Raw genomic sequence first — 27,147 nt, 5'->3', positions numbered from 1 at the left:
ATCAAGAAGAGGCGGCTACAGGCCAGTCTGGTGGAGGAATTTTCTCAACTGAGGTTTCCTCTTCCAGAATGACTCTAGACTGTGGTAAGCTGACAAAAAAAAAAAAAAAAAAAAAAAACAAAAAAAAAAAACAAAACAAAAAAAAAACAAAACTAAGCCAGACAAGGCTAAAAAAATATATATATTTCTGGTGGGCGGTGGTGGCTTATGCCTTTAATCCCAGCACTTGGGATCTCTGTGGGTTCAAGGCCAGCCCGGTCTACAGAGTGAGTTCTAGGACAGCTAGGGCTACACAGAGAAACCCTGTCTAAACACACACACACACACACACACACACACAAAACAAACAAACAAACAAAAAATTCAAATTCTACCAAGATAAAAAAAATGTAAAATAGGCTTTAGTGACACAAATCTACAATTTTATGTCTTGGGAGGCCGAGGCAGGAAGATTAGGAATTCAAGATCACTCTTGGCCTTCATCAGTTAGTTCAAGACCAGCTTGGGCACATGAGACCTGCTGGAGAAGGAAGAGAAAGAAAATTTGAAATTTTTTTGTACAATATTTTGATCATGCTTTTCCCACAATCAAAATTATTTTCTTTGTTTAAGTGTGGTTTAGATAGATGCTCAGCACACCTGAGCTCGTGTGGAAGCTGGAAGAGGACATGGGGCCCCTTCAAGCGGAAGGCACAGGCTTGACAGCCGGTTTGTTGTTTGGGTACTGTGCTCTAAGCTCTGCCCCTCACCCTTGTCCGTCAAGCTCTTTTCTCTTCTCAGTACAGCAGGGGACCTTGTTATCTGTTATTTTTTTGAAACCGGGTCTCACTCTGTACCCCAGGCTGGGCTCCCTGTCTCAGTCTCTCAAGGGTTGAAATTACAAGCAGGAGACAGTATGCCTGATTTAAATATACTGTGTATGTGTGTGTGGTGGTGGGGATTGCACTGATAGGGGCCAGAGGAGGACACCAAGTTCATCTTTTTCCTTGAAGACAGGTTCTTTTTCTGAGCCCAGAGCTAGGCTGGGAGCCAGCATGCCCCAGGGATTTGTCTGTCTCTGCCCTGTTGTTCTGGGTTCTGCTCCCCACCTGGGTTTTCATGTGGGAGCTGATGGTTTGGATTTAGGTTCTCACGTTTGTGTAGCAAATGTTCCTCCTGCTCTCCTCCACAAAATGCCCACTCTTGAGCATCGTACCCAATTTGGAGCAGGTTTTCCTGTGAGCCCATCTGTGCAGAAGCCATGCTCTCACCGGCTTTGCGCCCTGCCCAGCCATTCTCTCCCCTTCCTGGCTTTCTCTATTCCTTGACCTCTGTCTGGAAGATCCACTTCAAGAACTTTTAGGATGCCGGGCAGTGGTGGCATGGGAAGGACTCTCCTCTGTCATTTCCACCCCAGCCTAAGACATCTTTATCGGGATCAGACCACAAAAGATCACAAAGAAGACCTTGATCTGGTATATCAGTTGGCCTCATAATTCACCGAATCAGCTCCACAGAGTGAAGATCTGGTGATAAACCCTCCATGACACCAGAATATCTTCTCATTCACGACGCTGCTATCGGTAGGCAGTTAAAACAGTCTGTGAACGTTCTCCACAGTTTAATATTGTATCCCCTTTTCCATTCATCGTAAAATCCGTAGATTCTGTTGATGCTGGCACACTCATGGTTCCCTCTGAGAAGGAAAAAAGTTCTCCGGATACTTGATTTTGTAGGCCAGCAAGAGGCAGATCTTCTCCAGTGACTGCTTGCCCCTGTCCACATGTGCCTCCTGTAATTTCTCCTCAACAATCAACAATTCCTTTTCCGCTTCAGCTATTAATTCTCTGGAACTATTTAAGTCCTTATCACCATCTAAAGTTTATTCAAATGAACTATTAGGTCAGGTGTTATACCAACAGCCAGTCGTAGACTGGAGATGTCTCCCAATAATCTTTGAAAGTCTTTAAGACTCCGCAACTGGTCTCTCCTAATTTGTGCCTTTTGTGTTCTAATCTTCTGCAAACCTATCATGTAACCTAGGCAATTAACAGAATCTCCTCTTTGAATCGTTTCAGGAGCAATTTGTAATCTCCATTTAGGCAAAACTTTCTTTACTTTTTCAAACATCCTTTCTAGGGCTGGGCAGTGGTGGCACACACCTTTAATCCCAGCACTCGGGAGGCAGAGACAGGCAGATCTTTGTGAGTTTGAGGCCAGCCTGGTCTACAAGAGCTAGTTCCAGGACAGGCTCCGAAGCTACAGAGAAACCCTGTCTCAAAAAACAAAACAAAACAAAAAAAAAAAATTAAACAACCTTTCTAAAGTATTTGTATTTGAATAATACAACAAAATGTTATCCATGTAATAGTAAATTATAGACTTAGGAAATTGCTTACATATTATTTCCAATGGCTGACTTACAAAGTATTGGCACAGGGTGGGGCTATTGAGCATTCCCTGTGGGAGGATAGTCCATTGATATCTCCTAGTAGGCTGAGAATTATTATAAGTAGGCACTGTGAAGGCAAAGTTTTCTCTATCCTTTTCTTGTAAAGGCATAGTGAAGAAACAATCCTTTAAATCAATAACTATGAGAGGCCATCCCTTTGGTAACAGAGACGGCAGAGGAATTCCAGATTGTAGAGGGCCCATAGGTTGAATAACCTTGTTGACAGCTCTAAGATCTGTCACCATTCTCCATTTTTCAGATTTCTTTTTAACAGCAAATACAGGAGAATTCAAGGGCTGGTAGATTCTTCAATATGCTAGTTGCTCTTGTACCAGCTGTTGTAAAGCCTGCAGCTTTTCTTCAGCTAGAGGCAACTGCTTAACCCATATTGGTTTCTAAGTTAACCATTTTAAAGGCAGGGCTGTTAATACCTCTGAAGGTTTATCAAGTGCTTTGTGTTCTTGTACAGCCCGAATGGCTGGTGATTGTCATCTATAACCCAAATTCTGAAGTCAAGATACCTTTATAATATGCATGCTGGTTTAGATAAGCAGACCATACACTGAAATGTCTCTCTCTACTTAGCTCCTTTACAGTCAAAAACTTCAAAGAAAACACAATAATATACACAATCCAGACTCTCTGTGTATAGTCCATCTTTACATGGTTTATTTTTCTTTACTCCTTTTAATTTATGACTATCTGTACTCTGTCTCTTTAAAGACTTACTTTTTAAAAACAATTTACTTCTTTTCTAACCCTCTATACTCTTTTCTTCTCTCTCCCAAGCCTACATATATTTATCCAACACTACAACCCATTTAGATGTCTTTTATATCTGGATTTGTCTTTATTGCATATATGTAATTCTTTTCTGTCTTGAAGAGCTTTAAAAACGGTAAGCAGCTTGGTTGCAGCAACCCTGGGTGCTGGCTCCGCCTCTCTCCACTTTCAAAATGGTAGGGGTACCATTACTGCCAGCTCTGGGGCTGCCAGGTAGGAGCCACGCTCAGCATTTTAACTCTGAGAATGAGCATGCAGCACATAAACCTTTTTTATCTGAGTAATAGCTAAATCCGCCATGCAGAGCACTGCACAACCTGGAAACATCTCTGTGTATGACGGTGGGAACCCACCATGCTCTCCTGCCTGTGCACGCCTTGTAGACCTGATTCTGCTGCCTGCCCATGTGGGGAGCTCTGAGCCATGGGCATGGTCTCAGCTACTTTCCTCCTGACCCCGAGAGGGCACAACAAACACCTGGACCCCAAATCAAATGCTCCATAGCTGGAGTTCGTGCTGGCAGCACGGCCCAGGAAGCCGTGTTTGAAAACCATGCAGCTTTTTTCTGCTATGGCAGAATCAGGAAAACCTCCCTTAAGAGAGCCAGGAAAATGAGGCTAAACTTGGTTTTTCTGTGTCTATAGTTCCTTTTCAAGCTTTTTTAGGTTATACATGGATTTAGTCCACCACATTGGCATGCCAAATGTAGTGGGAGGCTGCTTGTTGGTTCCCAGCCGCCCGGCTAGGTTAGACCCAAAACAATCACACAGAAATGGTATTAATTAAATCCCTGCTTGGCCCATTAGCTCTAGCTTCTTACTGGCTAACTCTTACATATAAAACTAACCCATTTCTATGAATCTGTGAATCACCACATGGCAGTGGCTTACCGGTAAAATTTCAGCATGTCTGACTCTGGAAGTGGCTCCATGGCATCTCCCTGACTCTGCCTTTCTCCCAACATACAGCCTAGCTTTCCCCGCCTAGTTCTGTTCTTCCCTGCCATAGGCTCAAAGCAGTTCTTTATTAATTAACCAATAAAAGCAACACATAGACAGAAGGACTTCCCACACCACTTCCCCTTTTCTGTTTAAACAAAAAGGAAGGCTTTAATTTTAACATAGTAAAATTAACATATAACAAAACATATGTCAAGCAAGAATTACAGTTACAATATTTATATCTACTTTATCTTTTATCATAACTAAGGAAAACTATAACTATAAATTCTCCAATTCCATCAAAGACTCCAGAAGGATATAATATTACCTAAGTAAACAGGAAGTACATTGTAAGCAACTTTCAAAACTCTAGAATTGACAGAGACATCTCACTGCCTGGATAGTCACCCAAAATTCTTCTGTACCATTGGGGCATCCATCTTCAGCTCACTGTAGTATCCAGCAGACTTTTCCATGAAGCAGGAAATTTCAAAGACAGTTCCACCTATACTGGCAGTTTGTCTGTAACATTTTTCTGTGTCCTGCAAAATGTCTGGCAGACTTTTTCATGAAGCAGGAACCCCGAAAGATCATCTCACCTTTAGGCAAGTTCAGCAGTCATTTCTCTGTGGGTCCTGCATGTCCAGTTCACATAGCATACCATCAAGCAGTCCAGGCAAGAGCAATTTCTTGCCCAAATGACTAGCAAACTTCATAAGGGGCCTCTTTGATGTCCATCTTTCTCTTGAAGTAATTGGTGCTGCCAGGAGCAGATGAGTCTCATTGTCATGAAAAGTCCTATCTTATTAAGACATTTTAAATGCCATATTTTCAAGGTCTCTGAAAGATTTGAAGAATATCAATCTAACTGAAATATATCTCTATACATCTAAAAAAATCTAACTAACATGACTACAAGCTTGACTATTATAGATGATTATCTATTAACCTATATTTTTTAACTATACATTACATTTTAAAAATAAACTACACAATCACAATACTTTAACCAAGAACAGAAATATACATATAACAAGATTGACCTTAAATTTGTATCAATAAACCAAGATCTATACCAATGAAAATCTCAATAGCCTATCCCCCTTTAAATGTAAAGAAGCATTTACAAACAATATTTGGGAATATGGGTGTAGAGATGGGGCGAGCAGGCCTACTTTTCGTCCTGCCCGGCTCCCACATGGCTAGCTTTATACCCGAAATAACAACACACAAATTGTATTCATTTAAACACTGCTTGGCCCATTAGCTCTAGCCTCTTACTGGCTAACTCTCACATCTTGCTTAACCCATTTCTAATAATGTGTGTAGCACCACGAGGTGGTAGCTTACCAGAAAGATTCTAGCCTACATCCGTCTTGGGTCAGAGAATCATGGCGACTGGCTCCATTGCATCTGACCAGAGAGGAGAGGCATGGTGATTGCATCACTTCCCTCTTCCTCCCAGCATTCTGTTTTGTCTACTCCACCCACCTAAGGGCTGGCCTATCAAATGGGCCAAGGCAGTTTCTTTATTAACCATTGAAAGTAACTTTTCCATCATATGGGTGTAGTTTTGTCCAAACTTCTTTCTGCTGTTTATTGGGCAAAGTAATTTTTGGGGGTGTTCATGGCAACCTCTCAGGGGGTCGTGGTCTATCAAAATATATTAGCTTGGAACGAATCCACAGATTCTCATCCTCTGTAGAAACAAAAGAAGAACCTCTTTTCCAAAGTAACATATCCTTAGAATACCAATGTGAATTACCCATAAATAATAGCTCACAAATATTCACTCTATTACCCACTATTATTATGGCGCAATAAGCAGACTTAGACTCCTTAGGATAGAATGTTTATTGTAATTCTAATCTTATACTTGACATCTGTTCCTAATGTATATAGCTTTGCATTGGGTTTGGAACTGTCTTATTTTTAAAAAAAGAGGGAGGTGTTGTGGGAACTCCTTCTGCTTCTGGAACATTCCAAGGCAGCAAATAGGACTTTGTATACCAGATCTCCCCAGAAATGGTGTGCACCAGCCACTCCAGGCCGATCTAACTAGAGCGATGGGAAGAAAGGAGCGAGGCAGGCACTAGAAGGCTGGCGCCTTGTCGCTGAGGAAACACTCTCCGGATGACTGGGAGGGAGAAATGAAAGGAGAAAGGGGAAGCACTGCCCAGCCACAGCCTGTCCTCTCTGCCCAGCCACGGCCTATCCTCTCTGCCCAGACACGGCCTGTCCTCTCTGCCCAGACACGGCCTGTCCTCTCTGCCCAGACACGGCCTGTCCTCTCTGCCCAGACACGGCCTGTCCTCTCTGCCCAGACATGGCCTGTCCTCTCTGCCCAGACACGGCCTGTCCTCTCTGCCCAGACACGGCCTGTCTTCTCTGTCCAGACATGGCCTGTCCTCTCTGCCCAGACACGGTCTGTCTTCTCTGTCCAGACATGGCCTGTCCTCTGTGCCCAGCCACAGCCTGTCCTCTCTGAGTTTGGAAACTATCACCCCTCTGCTTCGTGATCCTGAAACAGCTGCTTCAAGGCCTTCTGAGGAACTGTCTTAATTTTAAAAGGCTCTGAACTTTAGGATGATGATACAATGGCTGCCTTTTGTCTCCGACTCTACATGACCAAACTGGGGCTTTACAGCAGACAGTATCTTCATAGGAAAACTCACCTACACTTCCTGCATGGAGCTCACAGAAGCGAGGTGGAAGTGTAAAGGGCTTAGTTAGCAGGAAGGATTTAGGAAGGATAATGGGGGCCAAGGAGCTGCACAGTGGGTAAAAGTGAGTCTGTGACACTGGGTCCTGAGTCTGAATCCCAGCACCCATGTACCAAGCCAGGCGGAGCTGCATGGTCCTTGTAACGCTGGCATTTCAGAGAGGGGACAGGCAGATCCCAAGAGCTTGCTGACCAGATAGCCTAGCTTCTGGTCCAATGAGATAACATGTTTTAAAGGAACATGGACAATAAAGACAGAGAAAGGCACTTGATATCATCCCTGCGTGTGCATGGAGACATAGCCCTTACACATTACAATCACATGCGTGTAACACACATGTAGTTGGATTTTTCTTTGGGTTGTTAGTTCACAAATAGCTTGGAGACTTATTATTATAAAAGTTTGACCTTAGCTTAGGCTTGTTCCACACTAGTCTTATAATTTAAATTAACCCATATTTTTTTAATCTACGTTCTTCCACGAGGCTCGTTACCTCATTTCTTTACTGCCTGTCCTGTTTCCTCTGGGATGGCTATGGTGGCTGGTGACCCCTTCCCAGAGTCCTCTCTTCCCCAAGTCACTCTTCCTGCCTAGCTACTAGCCATTCGGCTCTTTATTAAACCAATCAGAAGGTGCCATAGCAAAGACACATCGTCACAGCGTAAACAGATATTCGGCAACACAAACCCACCGAGTAAATAGAGTAAGTAAACAGAAAGGATAATTGTAACATGCAGTTAGTTGAGGGAGAGTCTCTGCTAAGCATTACATTAAATTGCGAGGTAACAAATGGTGGGGGAATGCTCCTCTAATCCAAGCCCTTGGCAGGATGGGAGCAGGGCGGTTTTGAGTCTGTGGCCAGCCAAAGCTATGCATCAAAGACCCTGTCTCAAAAAACTGAAACACTACTGTTACCAGACCTTTTTAAAAAGTAGATGGCTTTTTACAGTAGTTTTAGGTTCCCAAAAAAGGGGGAGGGTTAAAAAGTAGAGTTACGACAAACTTCTTCCCCCCAACAACACATCCCTCTGTCATTTCCCACCCCCTGTTTTCCTTTTGAGCAGTAACCCGGAGCCCACTCCTCTCCACCCGTGTGCTCTGTCCCCATGTGTGAAGCGTGTGGACGGTTTACGGGGCTCGCTTCACTTACGTGTTCTCAAGGTCCAGACATGTGTAGAATAGGGCAGAATTCTGTTTGTTTGTTTGAGATAGGATTCACTACTTAGCTCAGGCTAGAGCCATGAGTGACAAGTGGTTGTCACCCCAGGGCTAAGGAAGCAGGATAGGTGATTCCCTAATGCCCACTGGCCGACAGACTCACCTAGTTGGAGAGTTCCATGAGCGACCGTGTAAAAGGAAGGACAGCATCTGAGAAATAACACGCAAGGTGGCCCTCTGACTTCCACACACACAAGAACATATGTATATACTTCCGCAAGGCACTAAAAAGACTGACAAATTCATCATTTTTAACTGTCTGTGTCAAAAATATCAACTATTGGTTGCAACATTATTCATAACCTAGAACACCGAAAGCCACGTTTGATTAATGGGCACTAAATAAATATCTTCACTTTTCTTTACATTTACTTATTCATTGTGTATGTGTGTGAGTCAGACAACTGGTCAGCATCAGCTCTCTTATCCCATCATGGGGTCTCAAGGCTTGCATTTGAATCATCAGGCATGGTGGCAAAAGCTCTTACCCCATCTCAACTCACCAGCCCTGTGTATTCCACAGTGGAATTCATTGCGCCTACAAAAATAATTATGTCTCTGGATCAAGATTTTTTACTCCCATTATTCACTACTGGTGTAGGAGTTCCTTCTGTTTGTGTGTTGCCTTCATAGGATAATGAATAAAGAAACTGCCTTGGCCTAGTTGATAGGGTGGAACTTAGGTAGGCCAAGAAGACAGAACTGAATTCTGGGAGAAAGAAAGCAAGCAGAGTCAGAGAGCCACCACGGAGCCACCAGGTCAGACATGGTGAATCTTTCCCGGTAAGCCATGACCTTGTGGTGATATACAGATTAATAGAAATGGGTTAAATCAAGATGTGATAGTTAGCCAAAAAGAGGCTAGAGCTAATGAGCCAAGCAATAATTCAATTAACACAGTTTCTGTGTGGTTATTTCGAGTGTAAACTAGCCAGGCAGCTGGGACAAACAGCGGGCTCTCCCATTCAACATACTACCATTTTGGAGGAACGCGAATACACCAGAGAGAAACAACAGGCAAACTGGAAAGAAAAAGATGAGATTTACATCTGTGTGTTATACACTTTCATACTCAAAAAATTTAAAGAAAATCAATTGAAAAATTCAAAAAAAAATTCAAGATAAGGTAGCCGAATGAGACAGAAATCAGTATTTTTCAGATATATAAATATACCCAATTATAAGATGTATTGGAAAAACCCCATTTTAGCCTGCCAAAATGTAATAAAAGGCAAACTTCTCTGAAAAACACTTACCAAGAAACTAGCAAGAAGCCTGTATAATGGCCCAGCTACTGAGTCAAAAGACCCGAGTTTGATTCCCACGACATAGCCACACATAGATATACACATTAGTTAAAAAAACAGAAACCTAAATGATATTCTTTAGGCAGAAGTGGGGAAGTAAATCATACATCAAAACAGGAGAATTCTGCACACATTTATCAATAGAGAATCAGATATTTTATTAGTTTCTCTCTGGTGTTTTCAACATTCAATAAGAGCATTTCGTTATATATATGTATATAATATATATTCGGTTATATGTATATGTATGTATGTATGCGTAGGACCCAGCCGTGACAAACTCAATAGAGGCCGGAGTCTCAGTAGTTTACCCTAAGGCAATACCTGGTTCTGAGAAAGACCACAAACTGAGACTACCCAGGCACCACCCAGGAACACATCCAAAGGAAATTTCTAACATTCCAACCATTGTAGATTGGATCACCTGTCAGAACACACCCATCACTTTTCACCAGGGCACCCTAGATAAATGTCAGCCAATCAGGGGTCCTGAACCTTAGAATTCTTTCACCCCCACCTGCTACTATTAAACACCCAACCCCAACTGAGCTCAGGGCTCTCCGATCACTCCAATACGTTGGAAACACAGAGAGTCCAAGTTTGCAAACTTGTGTAAGAACAAAGTCTCTTTGCTTTTACATACAGGACTCGGTCTCCTAGTTGGTTTCAGGGGCATTCCGTGATCTGGGCATAATATATGTATGTATGTATGTATGTATACATAAACATGCACACATACACATACGTGTGTGTGTATGTGTATGTGTGTATTTTCACATTTGCTGACCTGAGGATATAACTCACCAGGAGAATGCCCATGGTGAGGCCCTCGGTTTGATCCCCAACACATGAGAACCATGCAGATTGTAAAATGTACATGCTGTCACACCTATACTTGGGATTGTTAATTGTTTCGTCTGGATGCAGTTTTGCATTTTCTTTTTTTTAAATATTTATTTATTATGTATAATTTATTTATTATGTATACAATATTCTGTCTGTATGCCTGAAGGCCAGAAGAGGGCGCCAGACCTCTTTACAGATGGTTGTGAGCCACCATGTGGTTGCTGGGAATTGAACTCAGGACCTTTGGAAGAGCAGGCAATGCTCTTAACCACTGAGCCATCTCTCCAGCCCCAGTTTTGCATTTTCTATCTGCTAAACTTGAATTTGGGAAAGGTCTGGAGATCTGTTCGTCTGTGAAGAATTCCCCCTCCCCCCCTTTGAGGAACACAGAGCAAACAGAGACCAATGTAGTGTAGGCTCATGTGGCAGGTTTATTGTTTCTTTCTGAGATTAAAACCTTTTTTTTTTTTTTTTTTTTGCTCACAAATGATCAATACATACTAACCGCAAGTGAGCCCTGGGTAGACCCTGAACACTGAGGCTGGCAGGAGTCCTTTCTACTCTCAGCCTGGGTAGATCCTGAACACTGAGGCTCACTGGAGTGCCTTCTACTCTCAGCCTGGGTAGACCCTGAACACTGAGGCTGGCAGGAGTCCTTTCTTCTACTCTCAGCCTGGGTAGACCCTGAACACTGAGGCTGGCAGGAGTCCCTTCTACTCTCAGCCGGGGTAGACCCTGAACACTGAGGCTGGCAGGAGTCCCTTCTACTCTCAGCCTGGAGAGACCCTGAACACTGAGGCTGGCAGGAGTCCCTTCTACTCTCAGCCTGGGTAGACCCTGAACACTGAGGCTGGCAGGAGTCCCTTCTACTCTCAGCCTGGGTAGACCCTGAACACTGAGGCTGGCAGGAGTCCCTTCTACTCTCAGCCCGGGTAGACCCTGAACACTGAGGCTCACTGGAGTCCCTTCTACTCTCAGCCTGGGTAGACCCTGAACACTGAGGCTCACTGGAGTCCCTTCTACTCTCAGCCTGGGTAGACCCTGAACACTGAGGCTCACTGGAGTCCCTTCTACTCTCAGCCTGGGTAGACCCTGAACACTGAGGCTCACTGGAGTCCCTTCTACTCTCAGCCTGGGTAGACCCTGAACACTGAGGCTGGCAGGAGTCCTTTCTTCTACTCTCAGCCTGGGTAGACCCTGAACACTGAGGCTCACTGGAGTCCCTTCTACTCTCAGCCTGGGTAGACCCTGAACACTGAGGCTCACTGGAGTCCCTTCTACTCTCAACCTGGGTAGACCCTGAACACTGAGGCTGGCAGGAGTCCTTTCTTCTACTCTCAGCCTGGGTAGACCCTGAACACTGAGGCTGGCAGGAGTCCTTTCTTCTACTCTCAGCCTGGGTAGACCCTGAACACTGAGGCTCACTGGAGTCCCTTCTACTCTCAGCCTGGGTAGACCCTGAACACTGAGGCTGGCAGGAGTCCTTTCTTCTACTCTCAGCCTGGGTAGACCCTGAACACTGAGGCTGGCAGGAGTCCCTTCTACTCTCAGCCGGGGTAGACCCTGAACACTGAGGCTGGCAGGAGTCCCTTCTACTCTCAGCTGGGGTAGACCCTGAACACTGAGGCTGGCAGGAGTCCTTTCTTCTACTCTCAGCCTGGGTAGACCCTGAACACTGAGGCTCACTGGAGTCCCTTCTACTCTCAGCCTGGGTAGACCCTGAACACTGAGGCTGGCAGGAGTCCCTTCTACTCTCAGCCTGGGTAGACCCTGAACACTGAGGCTGGCAGGAGTCCCTTCTACTCTCAGCCCGGGTAGACCCTGAACACTGAGGCTCACTGGAGTCCCTTCTACTCTCAGCCTGGGTAGACCCTGAACACTGAGGCTCACTGGAGTCCCTTCTACTCTCAGCCTGGGTAGACCCTGAACACTGAGGCTCACTGGAGTCCCTTCTACTCTCAGCCTGGGTAGACCCTGAACACTGAGGCTCACTGGAGTCCCTTCTACTCTCAGCCTGGGTAGACCCTGAACACTGAGGCTGGCAGGAGTCCTTTCTTCTACTCTCAGCCTGGGTAGACCCTGAACACTGAGGCTGGCAGGAGTCCTTTCTTCTACTCTCAGCCCGGGTAGACCCTGAACACTGAGGCTGGCAGGAGTCCTTTCTTCTACTCTCAGCCGGGGTAGACCCTGAACACTGAGGCTGGCAGGAGTCCCTTCTACTCTCAGCCTGGGTAGACCCTGAACACTGAGGCTGGCAGGAGTCCTTTCTTCTACTCTCAGCCGGGGTAGACCCTGAACACTGAGGCTGGCAGGAGTCCCTTCTACTCTCAGCCTGGGTAGACCCTGAACACTGAGGCTGGCAGGAGTCCCTTCTACTCTCAGCCTGGGTAGACCCTGAACACTGAGGCTGGCAGGAGTCCCTTCTACTCTCAGCCTGGGTAGACCCTGAACACTGAGGCTGGCAGGAGTCCCTTCTACTCTCAGCCTGGGTAGACCCTGAACACTGAGGCTGGCAGGAGTCCTTTCTTCTACTCTCAGCCCGGGTAGACCCTGAACACTGAGGCTGGCAGGAGTCCTTTCTTCTACTCTCAGCCGGGGTAGACCCTGAACACTGAGGCTGGCTGGAGTCTCTTCTACTCTCAGCCTGGGTAGACTCTGAACACTGAGGCTGGCAGGAGTCCCTTCTACTCTCAGCCTGGGTAGACCCTGAACACTGAGGCTGGCAGGAGTCCCTTCTACTCTCAGCCGGGGTAGACCCTGAACACTGAGGCTGGCAGGAGTCCCTTCTACTCTCAGCCTGGGTAGACCCTGAACACTGAGGCTGGCAGGAGTCCTTTCTTCTACTCTCAGCCCGGGTAGACCCTGAACACTGAGGCTGGCAGGAGTCCCTTCTACTCTCAGCCGGGGTAGACCCTGAACACTGAGGCTGGCAGGAGTCCCTTCTACTCTCAGCCGGGGTAGACCCTGAACACTGAGGCTGGCAGGAGTCCCTTCTACTCTCAGCCTGGGTAGACCCTGAACACTGAGGCTGGCAGGAGTCCCTTCTACTCTCAGCCGGGGTAGACCCTGAACACTGAGGCTGGCAGGAGTCCCTTCTACTCTCAGCCGGGGTAGACCCTGAACACTGAGGCTGGCAGGAGTCCCTTCTACTCTCAGCCTGGGTAGACCCTGAACACTGAGGCTGGCAGGAGTCCCTTCTACTCTCAGCCGGGGTAGACCCTGAACACTGAGGCTGGCAGGAGTCCCTTCTACTCTCAGCCAGGGTAGACCCTGAACACTGAGGCTCACTGGAGTCCCTTCTACTCTCAGCCTGGGTAGACCCTGAACACTGAGGCTGGCAGGAGTCCCTTCTACTCTCAGCCGGGGTAGACCCTGAACACTGAGGCTGGCAGGAGTCCCTTCTACTCTCAGCTGGGGTAGACCCTGAACACTGAGGCTGGCAGGAGTCCTTTCTTCTACTCTCAGCCTGGGTAGACCCTGAACACTGAGGCTCACTGGAGTCCCTTCTACTCTCAGCCTGGGTAGACCCTGAACACTGAGGCTGGCAGGAGTCCCTTCTACTCTCAGCCTGGGTAGACCCTGAACACTGAGGCTGGCAGGAGTCCCTTCTACTCTCAGCCCGGGTAGACCCTGAACACTGAGGCTCACTGGAGTCCCTTCTACTCTCAGCCTGGGTAGACCCTGAACACTGAGGCTCACTGGAGTCCCTTCTACTCTCAGCCTGGGTAGACCATGAACACTGAGGCTCACTGGAGTCCCTTCTACTCTCAGCCTGGGTAGACCCTGAACACTGAGGCTCACTGGAGTCCCTTCTACTCTCAGCCTGGGTAGACCCTGAACACTGAGGCTGGCAGGAGTCCTTTCTTCTACTCTCAGCCTGGGTAGACCCTGAACACTGAGGCTGGCAGGAGTCCTTTCTTCTACTCTCAGCCCGGGTAGACCCTGAACACTGAGGCTGGCAGGAGTCCTTTCTTCTACTCTCAGCCGGGGTAGACCCTGAACACTGAGGCTGGCAGGAGTCCCTTCTACTCTCAGCCTGGGTAGACCCTGAACACTGAGGCTGGCAGGAGTCCTTTCTTCTACTCTCAGCCGGGGTAGACCCTGAACACTGAGGCTGGCAGGAGTCCCTTCTACTCTCAGCCTGGGTAGACCCTGAACACTGAGGCTGGCAGGAGTCCCTTCTACTCTCAGCCTGGGTAGACCCTGAACACTGAGGCTGGCAGGAGTCCCTTCTACTCTCAGCCTGGGTAGACCCTGAACACTGAGGCTGGCAGGAGTCCCTTCTACTCTCAGCCTGGGTAGACCCTGAACACTGAGGCTGGCAGGAGTCCTTTCTTCTACTCTCAGCCCGGGTAGACCCTGAACACTGAGGCTGGCAGGAGTCCTTTCTTCTACTCTCAGCCGGGGTAGACCCTGAACACTGAGGCTGGCTGGAGTCTCTTCTACTCTCAGCCTGGGTAGACTCTGAACACTGAGGCTGGCAGGAGTCCCTTCTACTCTCAGCCTGGGTAGACCCTGAACACTGAGGCTGGCAGGAGTCCCTTCTACTCTCAGCCGGGGTAGACCCTGAACACTGAGGCTGGCAGGAGTCCCTTCTACTCTCAGCCTGGGTAGACCCTGAACACTGAGGCTGGCAGGAGTCCTTTCTTCTACTCTCAGCCCGGGTAGACCCTGAACACTGAGGCTGGCAGGAGTCCCTTCTACTCTCAGCCGGGGTAGACCCTGAACACTGAGGCTGGCAGGAGTCCCTTCTACTCTCAGCCTGGGTAGACCCTGAACACTGAGGCTGGCAGGAGTCCCTTCTACTCTCAGCCTGGGTAGACCCTGAACACTGAGGCTGGCAGGAGTCCCTTCTACTCTCAGCCGGGGTAGACCCTGAACACTGAGGCTGGCAGGAGTCCCTTCTACTCTCAGCCGGGGTAGACCCTGAACACTGAGGCTGGCAGGAGTCCCTTCTACTCTCAGCCTGGGTAGACCCTGAACACTGAGGCTGGCAGGAGTCCCTTCTACTCTCAGCCGGGGTAGACCCTGAACACTGAGGCTGGCAGGAGTCCCTTCTACTCTCAGCCGGGGTAGACCCTGAACACTGAGGCTGGCAGGAGTCCTTTCTTCTACTCTCAGCCTGGGTAGACTCTGAACACTGAGGCTGGCTGGAGTCCCTTCTACTCTCAGCCTGGGTAGACCCTGAACACTGAGGCTGGCAGGAGTCCCTTCTACTCTCAGCCTGGGTAGACCCTGAACACTGAGGCTGGCAGGAGTCCCTTCTACTCTCAGCCGGGGTAGACCCTGAACACTGAGGCTGGCAGGAGTCCCTTCTACTCTCAGCCTAGCTTCACACATACTTGCATGTGAGTCGCGCCAGCCTCAGTAGTTCCCGCAGAACCTGCAGCTTCATGTGATCTTTCACCCCGCCACACATTCTTTGTGCCCATTAAAGCCTCCATCTAGAATCCAATACGTTTGATGACTTACTTCTGGTGGTATGAGCAATACCTCATTCTCACCATTCCTGGTTGTATTTATTATACCATCTGTAGTTATTAATGTTCTACTGTCTTCCTGTTTTCAAACTTCCTTTCTTGTTCTTAAGATTGCCTCTCTCTACACTGACCTGGCTGTCCTGGAACTTACTACATAACTCAGGCCAGACTTGAACTCACAGACACCACCTGTGTGTTTTTTGAGACAGACTTGCTATGGTACATAGTCAGGCTTGGAACCCCTGGGCGTAAGTAATTCTCTTGCTTTGCCTTTCAAAGAGTTACAACTGCAGGACATGGCATGAGCACACGTCTATGACATTCTCAAAGTCAGAACTAATTTTTTCCATCCTTCTAGGCTTAAATATAGCTTTCTACATGTCCACATATTTTTGGGTGGATAGGTTTAAGATAGGATCTCACTATGTAGCCTGGCTGTCTTGGGACTCAATATATAGAAGGGGCTGGGCTCAAACTCACACAGGTCCACAGATTAAAGGCATATGCTACTCCAAAAGGACCTGGCATGTCCTATAGGCCAAAAGAGTAGAGGAGGGGTTTACCAAAAATGAAATAAGAGTTATGACATGGGATAGGATTCAGGGGTTGAGAGCACTAATTGTTCTTCCAAAGGACATAAGTTTGACTCTCAGCATCCACACTCCAGTCCCAGAAGATCTGACGCCCTCTTCTGACCCGTGTGGGCACCAGACATGCACATGGCACACAGACATACATGTAGATAAAACACCATATATATAAAACAAATAATTCAAATGTATAATATTTAATTTTTGTTTCTTTTCTTTTCAAGACAGAGTTCTCTGTGTAGCCCTGTCTATCCTGGACTCTATCTGTAGACCCGGCTGGCCTTGAACTCTACCTCCTGAGTGCTGGAATTAAAAGCATGCACCACCACCGACTGACTAAATTTAAAAATATTTTAAACAAGAGTGCATGACAATGGATGTTCAGTAGCTGTGAACATGGGATAATAGTACTTTGTGAAAAATGGAAAAACAGGTTGTGCTAATTTACTCCTCTAGCACAGCGGTTCTCAACCTGTGGGTCCCAACCCCTTTGAAGTTGAAATACCCTTCCACGGGTGGTCTAAGACCATTGGAAAACACAGATGCTTACATTACAATTCACAACAGTAGCAAGATTACAGTTATGAAGTAGCAATGAAAATAATCTTATGGTTGGGGTCACACCACAACATGAGGAACTGTATTAAAGGGCTGCAGTACTAGGGAGGTTGAGAACCACCGGTCTAGCAGCGACACATCCTAAAATCTGTTACTAAAGCGCTGCACAAGACCATAACGCCGTCTCTGGGAGGCAGGGACAGGAGGATCTTGAATCTCAGGCCAGCATACGCTACATGAGACTGGTTTGTTTTTCTTAAAAAGAAAACAAAACTCTGACCAGGAGTTTAGTTCGTGGTCTATCTCAGGTTCATAGTGAGTTTGAGGACAGCCTTATCTAGTTGAGGCTCTATCTCAAAAATAAAATTAAATTAAAACAATGTAAGGAAACCTGATCTTTGAAGGCTTAGGTACGCACGTCACTGCTGTGATCCTCCTGCCTCTGCCTCTCAAGTGCTGGGACCTCGGGAACACATCACCGTGTCCAGCTTCATGGCGGTTTTAAATACTGAGATATCTTCTTGGGTGCACTTAATCCCAGAAATGTATAGTTTTCATGATACAGTAAGTACTTAATAAATGCTGCCTCGTACCATATCCGATGTGAGTGTGGATACAATGTCATTTATTAAATTGTAAATGAGATACTTTATTTCAAATGCAAAGAAGGGAAAGAACATACATTTCTTATATCATGCAAATATGTCAGAGAATTATGAACAGGTTTGTGAATCTCGGCACTGGAGACAGGGACTTGGGGAGGTCACTCCAGCCTGCTGGAGACCTCCACTGTTTATCTACACAGTATCAGCCCCCAGACAGCAGAACCCAGTGAGTCGGGACCAGATCTTCGCCTCAGAGAAGTGGGTGGAGAGAGGGACAGTTACAGAGGTGTCACCAGGAGCACGCCCACTTCAGCAGCCCTTTCTCAACTCCTTTCCAAATACACCACCACATGGCACCATGGAAGAAGGAACAGGAGAACAGGACGTCTAGGCTGGCTGGATCACATCTTGGGGAAACTGGCCAGGTTGGTAATGCCACAGGCATTGTTTTTATTCCGAGCCAAGAGAATATATCCTTTGTTTCCCCAGCTTTCTCCCCAGCTGTAGAACCAATCGAGAAAAATACTTAGCATCTTATCTATATAGTCCTTAAAACACTCACTATATTTTACTAGGCACTGATAATATACAAAAAATGAGCAAGTTGGGTTTTGTTTTTTTTTTTTAGTTTTTTGAGACAGGGTTTCTATGTAGCTTTGGAGCCTGTCCTGGACCTAGCTCTTATAAACCAGGCTGGCCTCAAACTCAGAGATCTGCCTGCTTCTGCCTCCTGAGTGCTGAGATTAAAGGCTTGCGCCACCACTGCCCAGCTAGAATGCCAATGTGGTTTTTTTTTTGTTGTTTGTTTGTTTGTTTTGAGATAGAGTTTCTCTGTGTAGCCCTGGCTGTCCTGGAACTCACTGTGTAGACCAGGCTGATCTCGAACTCACAGAGATCGGCCTGTTTCTGCCTCCCAAGTGCTGGGATTAAGGCGTGAGCCACCAGCACTGGCTGGGTTTTATTTTTAAGGGCGTTATCTCCATTATGTTAACTGCTGTGGGAGAACTATTCCCGGGACAGACCCTGGAGTAGCCCAGCACTAGCATGCAATCATCAGACTCAGCTCTCTGTTCCTGACTGTGGCTGGGATGTGACAGCAGCCTCAGCTCCTGCTGCCGAGACGCTGCTGCCACAACTCCAGTGCCCTGAGACCGAGAGGTAAGCCTTGTCTTCCTTGACTGACTTAGTCAGAATCCTCTACCATAGCAACCAAAGAAACTAAACCAAGGTCTTCCAGATAATTGAGATGGCTGAGTGTGGTGGCGCATGGCTTTAATCCCAGCACCCGGGAGGCAGAGGCAGGAGGATCTCAGTGAGTTCTGTCCTAGCGTGGTCTACACAGCAAGTTCAGGAAGCCTGTCTCCAGAGGAGGAGGAGAGATGAGCAAGAGGTGGTATTTAAGGCAGAACCTGAAGGATGAACAGACTTGGCGTCTGAGGGAATGGGAGGAGGTAAAGGATGTAAAACTGAGGACAGATGGGAAAGGGAGATGTGTTATGACAATGTGGCTAAAACCAGGGTATAAAGCAAATTCAAGTAGGAGACAGACCTGAGGGGGTGAATTAAGATAACGTTGAAGAGTTCGGGGCCATACTGAGCTCAAAGCTAACCTGAGCCATAGGAGACCCTGTCTCAAAAAATGAAAATCCATCGGCCAACCAAACACATTAGGCTGAGCAGCCTTTACTGTCATCTAGTTGCTTAGCTTTACTCTGGGTGGGGACATTTGGAGTAGAATCTGGTGGGCCGGAGAGAGTGCTGGGAAAGAAGTGCTCTCTGTCCGACTTCATCAGCAGTCTTCCTGATGGGCTGCACCAGCACGGACACAGGGTCTGCCCCGTTGTCTGTGCACAAGGAGCAGCTGAGCAGTGTATACTTTGGACATTCTTGTCCAGCCATCGCACGGTAAGGTTTGTGGTTATGAACCTGAAGGGGGGAGGCTCAGTGTTGCAGAGGGGACAGAGGGACAGCAATGCTGTTACCTGTTTTTAATTATCCAGTGCTTGTTTCCCTTTTGCACGCCATAGCCCACCACCAACACGGCATGGTTCACATTCTCACGGTCGCAATTTTCATCATAGTACACACCTAGGAAACAAACCGGGGATGAGACCCTGGGTGGTCCCAGTCACGGTTTACACTGAGAACTAGAGTTAGCAGATGGCACCGGGACCACGCCCACATCCTAGAAGGGGGTGCTCCACAGGAAGAGGCTCTCTCTCACCTCTGCTATAAAACTGGAAAGAGGTCAAGCTCGCATCAATTGACACAGAGATAGGCCCCACCCGAGCCACTGCTCTCTTCAGGGCCTTCTCGTTCCCCACAGGAATCTCTCGGTACCCTCTGCATTTAGCTGCCTTTGCTGTCGGGTTGTACATACAACTTTGATCCTGGAAAGAAAATCAAAGGTGGAGAGGACTGTAGCAATCGACTGGCAATAAGCTGGTAAGAAAGCAAACCAACGTGAGTGGCAATGGACCAGCTTTTGGGTCTTATCATTTTAGAAAACTATGAAAAGAAGCCAGGTTTGGTGATGCACACTGGTAAACCCAGCAATCAAGAGGCAGAGGCAGGAGGATTGCCATGAGTTCAAAGCCAGCCTGGGCTACAGTAGGATCCTGCCTCAAAAACGAAAAACAAAAAACAAAAAAACAAAAACGTGAGGAAGAAAAGTCAAGTGGCTTCCTGCTTTCTCACAAAAATCAGCTCCACAAGAGAAGAGACTGTTTCTCCTGGCCACTGCGCTGTCTCTCCAGCCCTTGCCATTAGCATCTTCTTCTTCTTGAGACTGTGTAGCAGGCTAGCCTTGAACTCACTACATATATAGTGATGACCCTAAACTCCTGACCCTCTCTGGCCTCTGTCTCTATGTGCTGGGATTACAAGCATGCCCTACCTCTCCCACCCTAAGAGATGGTTTTTACTAATGCAGGATATGGAAACATTTTTCAAATAAAAGTTTTTTTTAAAAAAATGCAAATTATCTTCTGCCTGGACAGTATATGTAAGGCTCAGGGTGCAGGAAGGTACCAGCTGCTCCTTGGGGAGTTTGTCAACACCAAGTCCAGCTGGAGAGATGGCCTTGATCGCTGTACACAACTCAACAATGTAGCATGGGCAAAAGAATTTAAGCTAAATCTTATGTTTTTATCAGAGACAGAAATAAGTACATAACATGACATGAAAATAAATTAACAGCTAAGTAACTTATCTTCTGATCTTTCAGAACCATGCAAGCTTTGCAGGCCTCACTAACAAAACGAGGTCTGTCAAGGTGATGTGCTCTTTATGGCAGCTCTCCTACATACTAGACCTTGAGTGCACTAAGGTAGGCTCTGTAAGAGCACATACCTAACACCAACACTACTGCCAGCATTTGATGTCTAAGGTGACATGACCTACTGCCTCAATTTCTCAAAACCTGTTTGTTCCCTGACACATGAATCTGGTGTTAAACTTCTCAGATCAACAAGACACCATTGTGTGGCAACATTCCTGTGAGCTCAGCACGCTACAGAGGATCTCAAATTCAGGCTAAGCCTTGGCGTTGCATGATCTCAAAGAGAGAGAGAGAGAGAGAGAGAGAGAGAGAGAGAGAGAGAGAGAAAGAGAGAGAGAGGACCTTGTGCAAATGAAATATCCTATCTAAAAAGGAAATGAAGTATCTTGTGAATGGACTTAGTAAGTATCAGGGCCTGGCTTGGCACAGACTTTGACCCACTCAGGAGACAGAGCGACTGGGTCTGTGTGTACTCAGGCCGGTCTGGACTACAATCTCAAAGCAAACAAACAAAACTCCAGGCCAAAAAAAAAAAAATTCTCACCAATTTAATGAGTATAGTGCTGGCTAAACCATGGACTGGAGGGACCATTCAACAGTTAAGACACCTGCTTTTGCAGGGGACTCAGGTGTGGCTCCCAGCACCCACAGAGTGGCTCACAACATCTGTAACTCCAGCTCCAGGGGTCCAATGTCCTTCTGACCTCTGGGGCACCAGGCATACACATGATGAACATGCACTCACTCATAGACAGAAAATAGAAAACAATCTTCTAAAAATATGGAAGTTGTCGATTGTTAAGTGACTAATTCCTAGTTCTTTATACTTTTCTCAAATCTATCCTCTAATTGGTGAGTGGGAAATACGTTACATAACGTCAGTACATTAACAGGCAACAGACTAGACTATAAGAGTCTCTACTATTTTATTTTGGGTTTGGGTTTTGGTGTTTTGTTCCATCCTCCCCCCCACAGAGGAGCTCATGTAGTTCAGGCTGGCTACATTCAGATTCACCATGTAGTTTAGGATGATCTTGAACTCCTAACCCTTGTGTCCCTGATGTGGGAGTGTCTTCTATCTATCTGTTGCTTTCATTGGTTAATAAAGAAAACTGCTTGGCCTGATAGGGTAGAATTTAGATAGGTGGAGTAGACTGAACAGAATGCTGGAAGAAGGCAGTAAGACAGATGCTATAGCTCTCCTCCCCAAGATGGACGCAGGTTAAGATCCTTTCCGGTAAACCATCACCTCGTGTGCTACATAGATTATTAGAAATGGGTTAATCAAGATGTGAGAGTTAGTCAGTAAGAGGCTAGAGCTAATGGGCCAAGCAGTGTTTAAAAGAATACAGTTTCCGTGTAATTATTTTGGGTAGTTAGCTGGTGGCCGGGAGCTGGGAGGCGGAAGCTGCCCACAGCTCCTACAACATGTCCCAACCCCAGGTGCTGGATTACAGGCATGCCCCTGGGCTCTCAACCTCAGTCTATAAGAAGAAACACAGATGGCCAGGGACGTGGCAGTGAATCAGTGGGACTTCGTATATTCTGCAGGCAAACAATTGGACATTATATAGTAAATTTTAAGACACAGACACCTTCAAGCCCAGGTGACTCTGTTCCAAGGTAACAGCGTATTATAAAAGTCTTACATGAACACATGGGAGGAAAGGCAGTGCCAGACAAGCAGGCTTAGTGGGTAAATCTTGTTTGGTGAGATGGCTTAGTAGGTAAAACTCTTGCCGAATAAGCCTGATAACTAGAATTTGATGCCCAGGGCCCATGGTGGAAGGAGAGAATCCAGGAAGTTTTTCTCTGGGCTTCACATGCACAAGAAAGCACAAGCCCACCTGCACATACTGACATGCACCGTCCACACAAATACACACAGTAATGCGTTTTATAAAATCTTGGTTTTTGCTACAGACTGCAGTATGAATTTGAGCACGTTATAATAGCTCCTTAAAAATCAAGGATAAGCCAGTCTTTTAAGGAAATACGCCGAGCACATACTTTAGCAGATAGTCGCGAACATCTGTATCACTGGAACTTGCTCCTCTCTCAGAGGTCTGCATCACAGCTTATCTACATTAGAAACTCCAGGGGACTGGTGAGATGCTCAAAGTTTTTCTACATTATGGAAATTTTGGCTTTCTATGGCCATTTAATAAAATTTCTTAATAAAGAAAGCAGGATAGCCATGTGTGGGACCCAGGCCTGTGATCCCAGCATTTGAAAGCTCGAGGCAAGAGGAGTTCAGGGTCATCCTCAGCTACATAGTAAGTTCAAGGCCAACATGGACTACCTGAGATCTTGTCTCAAAAAAGGGGGTACCCTAGGATACCTAGTTGTGACTAGTTTGGGATACACAGTAAAATATTGTCTCAAAATTGAAAGATAAAAAGAGAGAAAGGGGAGGGAGAGGAAGAAACAAAGGAAGGAAAGAAGGAGAGAAAGAAAGGAGAGAAGAAAAGCAAAGAAAAGGCAGCAGTACAGTAACAGGAAACAAGGTCGTGCTGGGGGAAGAGTCAGCACATGGCTCCACCCTGCGGTGGGCGGAGTCTCACCTGCCCCACGTATGGATAAGCATCTTCAGAGTCAATGCCCCCATTCGTCTGCACGTAGCGGAAGGCAGTGGTCATATAGCCGCCTCCACAGCCATAATTCTCAGACACACAATCCACAAGGTTCTGAGGACTCAGATTTAAGAGTTTGCCAGTCTTCTTCTTGAGCTGGCCCTCCAGGGCACCCGCAGAGCTAAAAGCCCAACAGGAACCACAGTCACCCTGAGAGACACACAGAAAAACTGTCAGTCATCACTTCTCACACAGGGTGCATCTTCCTAGCAGCCTAAAAACATCCATGTGCGTGTGTGTGTGCACGCTAAGAATTCAAGCACAAGCACTGCCGCCTTGTGAGGCCTTGTTATCATCTCCTACTGATAACAACTGTGATCACTGCTTCCATTAAGGCTGTGGACCTTCTCCTGGATTCTAACCCTGACTTCACACTAGTTAAGTGACCTTGAGAGGCAGAGGCAAGAGGATCGGGAGTTCAAGGTCAGTCTCAGCCGGAGTGAAGTGGAGGCCAGCCTGGGCAATTTGAGATCTTGTCTCAAAAGAAGAGGAAAAGGGAGTGATACTACAGCTTATGAATTGACTCTTGTGAGCACTGAGAGGCTTCATTTACATGGAAACCGTAGGAACTCCTTGTGCACAGTAATCTCAGAAATCGTCAGCTAATAGTGTTTGCTCTCCTGGATTGTAGGATTTCCTACTCTTTAAGAATGAGAATTTCCTGAGGAGAAAGTCTTGAATCTTTACCAGCTGGACTTGTTTGGCTCTAGGAGAGGGGTGGTGTTTGCTGAATGAGTGTTACATCAATTATTCCCCTTACTGATGACATAGCCCTGTATTGTTAAGGTCCTAGGAAAACTGAGATTCTCTTGAAGATAAGAACCTAACACTGTAAAAACCTTTTTTGGGGAAAGATTTTCTATGTCCTAGTAATTACAATTTCAGAATTTATTTTGCACAAATATTTCTACTTGAGCAGGAAAATATATGTGCAACGTGCTTGTTGTAACATGCCAAGTTCTTTAAAGTAGAAAAATCCCAAACATACAAAATAGCTATATTCTTGTAGCATGAGATATACCACACTGCAGGCCAGACTCACACACAAGAAAGCACCTGATTTTTGACCGGAGTAACATATCCTTTCTTTCGATAGTCGATGGCGTCGGGGGCTCTGCCCTCCCACTCTGGGATGTAGAGAGTGTCGTTACTGTGGGACTCAGAGGGTGGTGGTAATCTGAGTCCTGTCATCTTCCGAACCACTTCCTCACTGGTCTGAGACAAGGGAGGAGGTCAAGCATTAGCAGAGACGGGGGTGGTGGGGGTGGTGGGGAGACAGTGGGTGGGCCTGGATCTGAGGGCAACTCACCATGTCTCCCAAGTGATTCATGGCCAGTTCATATGTATGGACACCAAGAGAGGCCTCAAGATTATGGATGGAAATATGCTTCAGGTTTTTTTCCCAAATTAAACGCCGAGAGATTTCATCTACCTAAATAGAATAGTCAATAGACTATGGTCATAGACTGTGTGCGGTTATCTAAGCAGGCTTAGGAGAAAAGATGCACCATAACCAGAAAGTCTGGTCTAGCTAGGGAACAATGGACTCTTACGAGTACACACATGAAAATGTACACAAAGTTCTCAAGAGACAATAGAATACTAAGACTACTATGAGAAGCATTCCCACATACACACCACATAGCCACGTCTGTGGTGCAGAATACTGGACTCGTGCTATTCCTGAGCCACCCCTCCAGCTAATATATCTGTGCGGCAGATAGAGGGGCTGAGCACACAAGCCAAAGTCAGCTGGAGTTAGGAAATAGGGACTGCTTGCTGGGGTGAAGCCCTCTATTTGATTGAAGCAGAGGCCTCAGGTCCCAGCTCTCCTACATGCTCCCCTTGCAGGACCAGGCACCTTGCTGTTATACTGCTTCCTGTGGGTCTTCTTCCATAGCTCCCACTGGGTATCCAGCATTTCCTCAGGGTAGAGAGCAAAGCTCAACACGGGTAGCAGTAGAAACTTGAACACCCACATCCTGTCAAAGAAATAATTAGGGCAGACTTCCATTGGCAGGAGGTTTACAGGTCTAGCCAGCCTGTGGGTGTGGAGATGACAGCAGACATGTTACCAGGAAGGCGGCTTTTAACCTTTCGGGAGCTTTAGAAATAAGTTCTTAAAATTACAGAAAATTACACACACATGTATTAATCCTAAGGAATTCATAAACCCAAAAGAAACCACACATACACACACACTTCTTGATTTTTTTGCTTTGTAAGTCTTGGCTATCCTTGAGCTCATTATGTTGGCCAAGATGGTTTTGAATTCAAAGATCTGCCTCCCTTCCACCCTGTGCTGGGATTAAAGGCATGAGCTACTATGCCCAACCCAAGAATTGCTTCTTTCGAACTACAAGGCTGGCAAATTTGGCTGTATGTGGAAAATAGACAAGGAATTGCAGGTAATTTTCATGATAAGCAGTAATGGGCGAAGTTGGGGGAGTTGTACCAAAACATCTGCTTTCAATTATTCCAATTCAAGATGTCCCACCAACACTGCACACACGGCAACTAGAATGGGTAAAGGGAAAGGCTCAGCACCGGTCTTCTCCAGTATCCCCATGCACATGCAGTGCTCAGAGACAGAGTCCTAGCTCAGGTATGCTTCATGCTTTGTTGATGGCATCCTTTCTATCCTGCCAGGAGAGAACAGGACTGATGTGACAGCATTTATCTATGGCATGTTCTCTGTGCCTTCATTTGCCGTATTCATTTCTTCTTTCCTCACTCTCCCTCTTTTGGCAGGAAACGGCCCTAATCTTAACCAGATGCCATGGGTTTTCTTTTTTCTTTTTTTCCAGAGACGTGGCTGCTTCACAGGACAAAAGCCTCAGATGCATAAGTGGAAAATGCAGGACAGATGGACAATATTCTGTAATAACCAAGGTCACAGTTCACAGCTTTTTAGGAATTTGCTCTGACTTCATTAACTTCTTGCGTTGGCTTAACTGCACACACTTAATTTAAAAACCATTCCCTGTCTCCAGTACAACAAATACAACTTGTGCAACACTGACTACACTTTTATGTGCTCTTTGCAAAAGCAACACAATATGCAGCAGAACATTTAGTGACTGGAATGTTACAGGCTTGGACGTGGCTGTTAACTATTCCTCTTCCTCAGGAACCAGTTAACCCTGTAGTTAAGCAGAACTCCAGAAAAAAATCCACTTTTGAGGCAAGCTCACAATCCTCCTTCGCTTTTACCAACAACCACATATTCATTCACATACACAATCACACACAGAATCCTAAAGATTTCCAGACAGATTTCATTTAGCCAGAAAATGAACTGAGAAAGGATTATGTTTTTTATTCAGGGAACTTCAGTTATTTGATCCCCAACTCACTATATCTTTCTCTTCTTAAGAGAACCTAACTGGTAGGAATAAGAAGCTAAAAGATCATTACCTGTGGCTGAGAATCTGTTGTCTAGGCTCCTTTCAGACAGGAAGTGTGGTTACTGTGAGCAGAAGACTAAGGGTGCTACATTTATCCATCAGGATTGCGGAAGTCAACTCCAGCTGTGGCTGGAAAATTTGGATAAGGGAGGGAGGCAGGGATAGGATGAGAAAGGGGGGTTAGGGTGGAAGGATGGACACGCATTTGCACAATGTTCCTGAGAGCTGCTAAATGTTCTGCTTCATCTGACTGTCTTTGGGGGGAAAATAAGACAGCACATTATTCAAACTGAGGCTTTGGAGAGGAAATAAAAGGACAGCCCCAGCTGTCTCCATCCTTCCTCA

At 46.3% G+C, this 27,147-nt stretch overlaps 1 protein-coding gene across 2 annotated transcripts; it reads right to left on the bottom strand.

The window, feature by feature from the left end:
• Window positions 1-17,492: 17,492 nt before the first annotated feature.
• Window positions 17,493-26,930, bottom strand: LOC121450816 (cathepsin K). Of its 2 annotated transcripts, none has more exons than XM_041656129.1 (8): window positions 26,813-26,930; window positions 25,257-25,377; window positions 24,705-24,827; window positions 24,452-24,610; window positions 23,327-23,545; window positions 19,707-19,872; window positions 19,465-19,570; window positions 17,493-17,983 (listed from the first exon to the last, which is right to left on the bottom strand). In XM_041656129.1, exons 2-8 carry the CDS (start codon window positions 25,374-25,376, stop codon window positions 17,884-17,886), a joined length of 993 nt encoding a protein of 330 aa, XP_041512063.1. In that variant the 5' UTR covers window position 25,377; window positions 26,813-26,930; the 3' UTR covers window positions 17,493-17,883. The 2 variants fall into 2 exon arrangements, with proteins under 2 accessions (XP_041512063.1, XP_041512062.1); XM_041656128.1 differs by having other exon boundaries at window positions 25,257-25,437; window positions 26,813-26,832.
• Window positions 26,931-27,147: the final 217 nt, after the last annotated feature.

This window comes from Microtus oregoni, unplaced genomic scaffold (assembly GCF_018167655.1).
Source record: "Microtus oregoni isolate MIOR12 unplaced genomic scaffold, Mior012 000007F_ref0000211, whole genome shotgun sequence".
Classification (NCBI taxonomy): domain Eukaryota; kingdom Metazoa; phylum Chordata; class Mammalia; order Rodentia; family Cricetidae; genus Microtus; species Microtus oregoni.
Note: the sequence above shows the minus strand (reverse complement) of the source record. Positions and strands in the feature narration are given on the sequence as shown.

Bases quoted from the DNA above. Each gene is read 5' to 3' on its own strand.
- LOC121450816 (XM_041656128.1), bottom strand. From the start codon at position 25,409: ATGGAAGTCTGCCCTAATTATTTCTTTGACAGGATGTGGGTGTTCAAG. The intron at 24,611-24,704 runs GTGAGTTGCCCT...CCCTTGTCTCAG, and splicing joins TGAATCACTTGGGAGACATG to ACCAGTGAGGAAGTGGTTCG. The intron at 17,984-19,464 runs GTAACAGCATTG...TTGGTTCTACAG, and splicing joins CACTGGATAATTAAAAACAG to CTGGGGAGAAAGCTGGGGAA.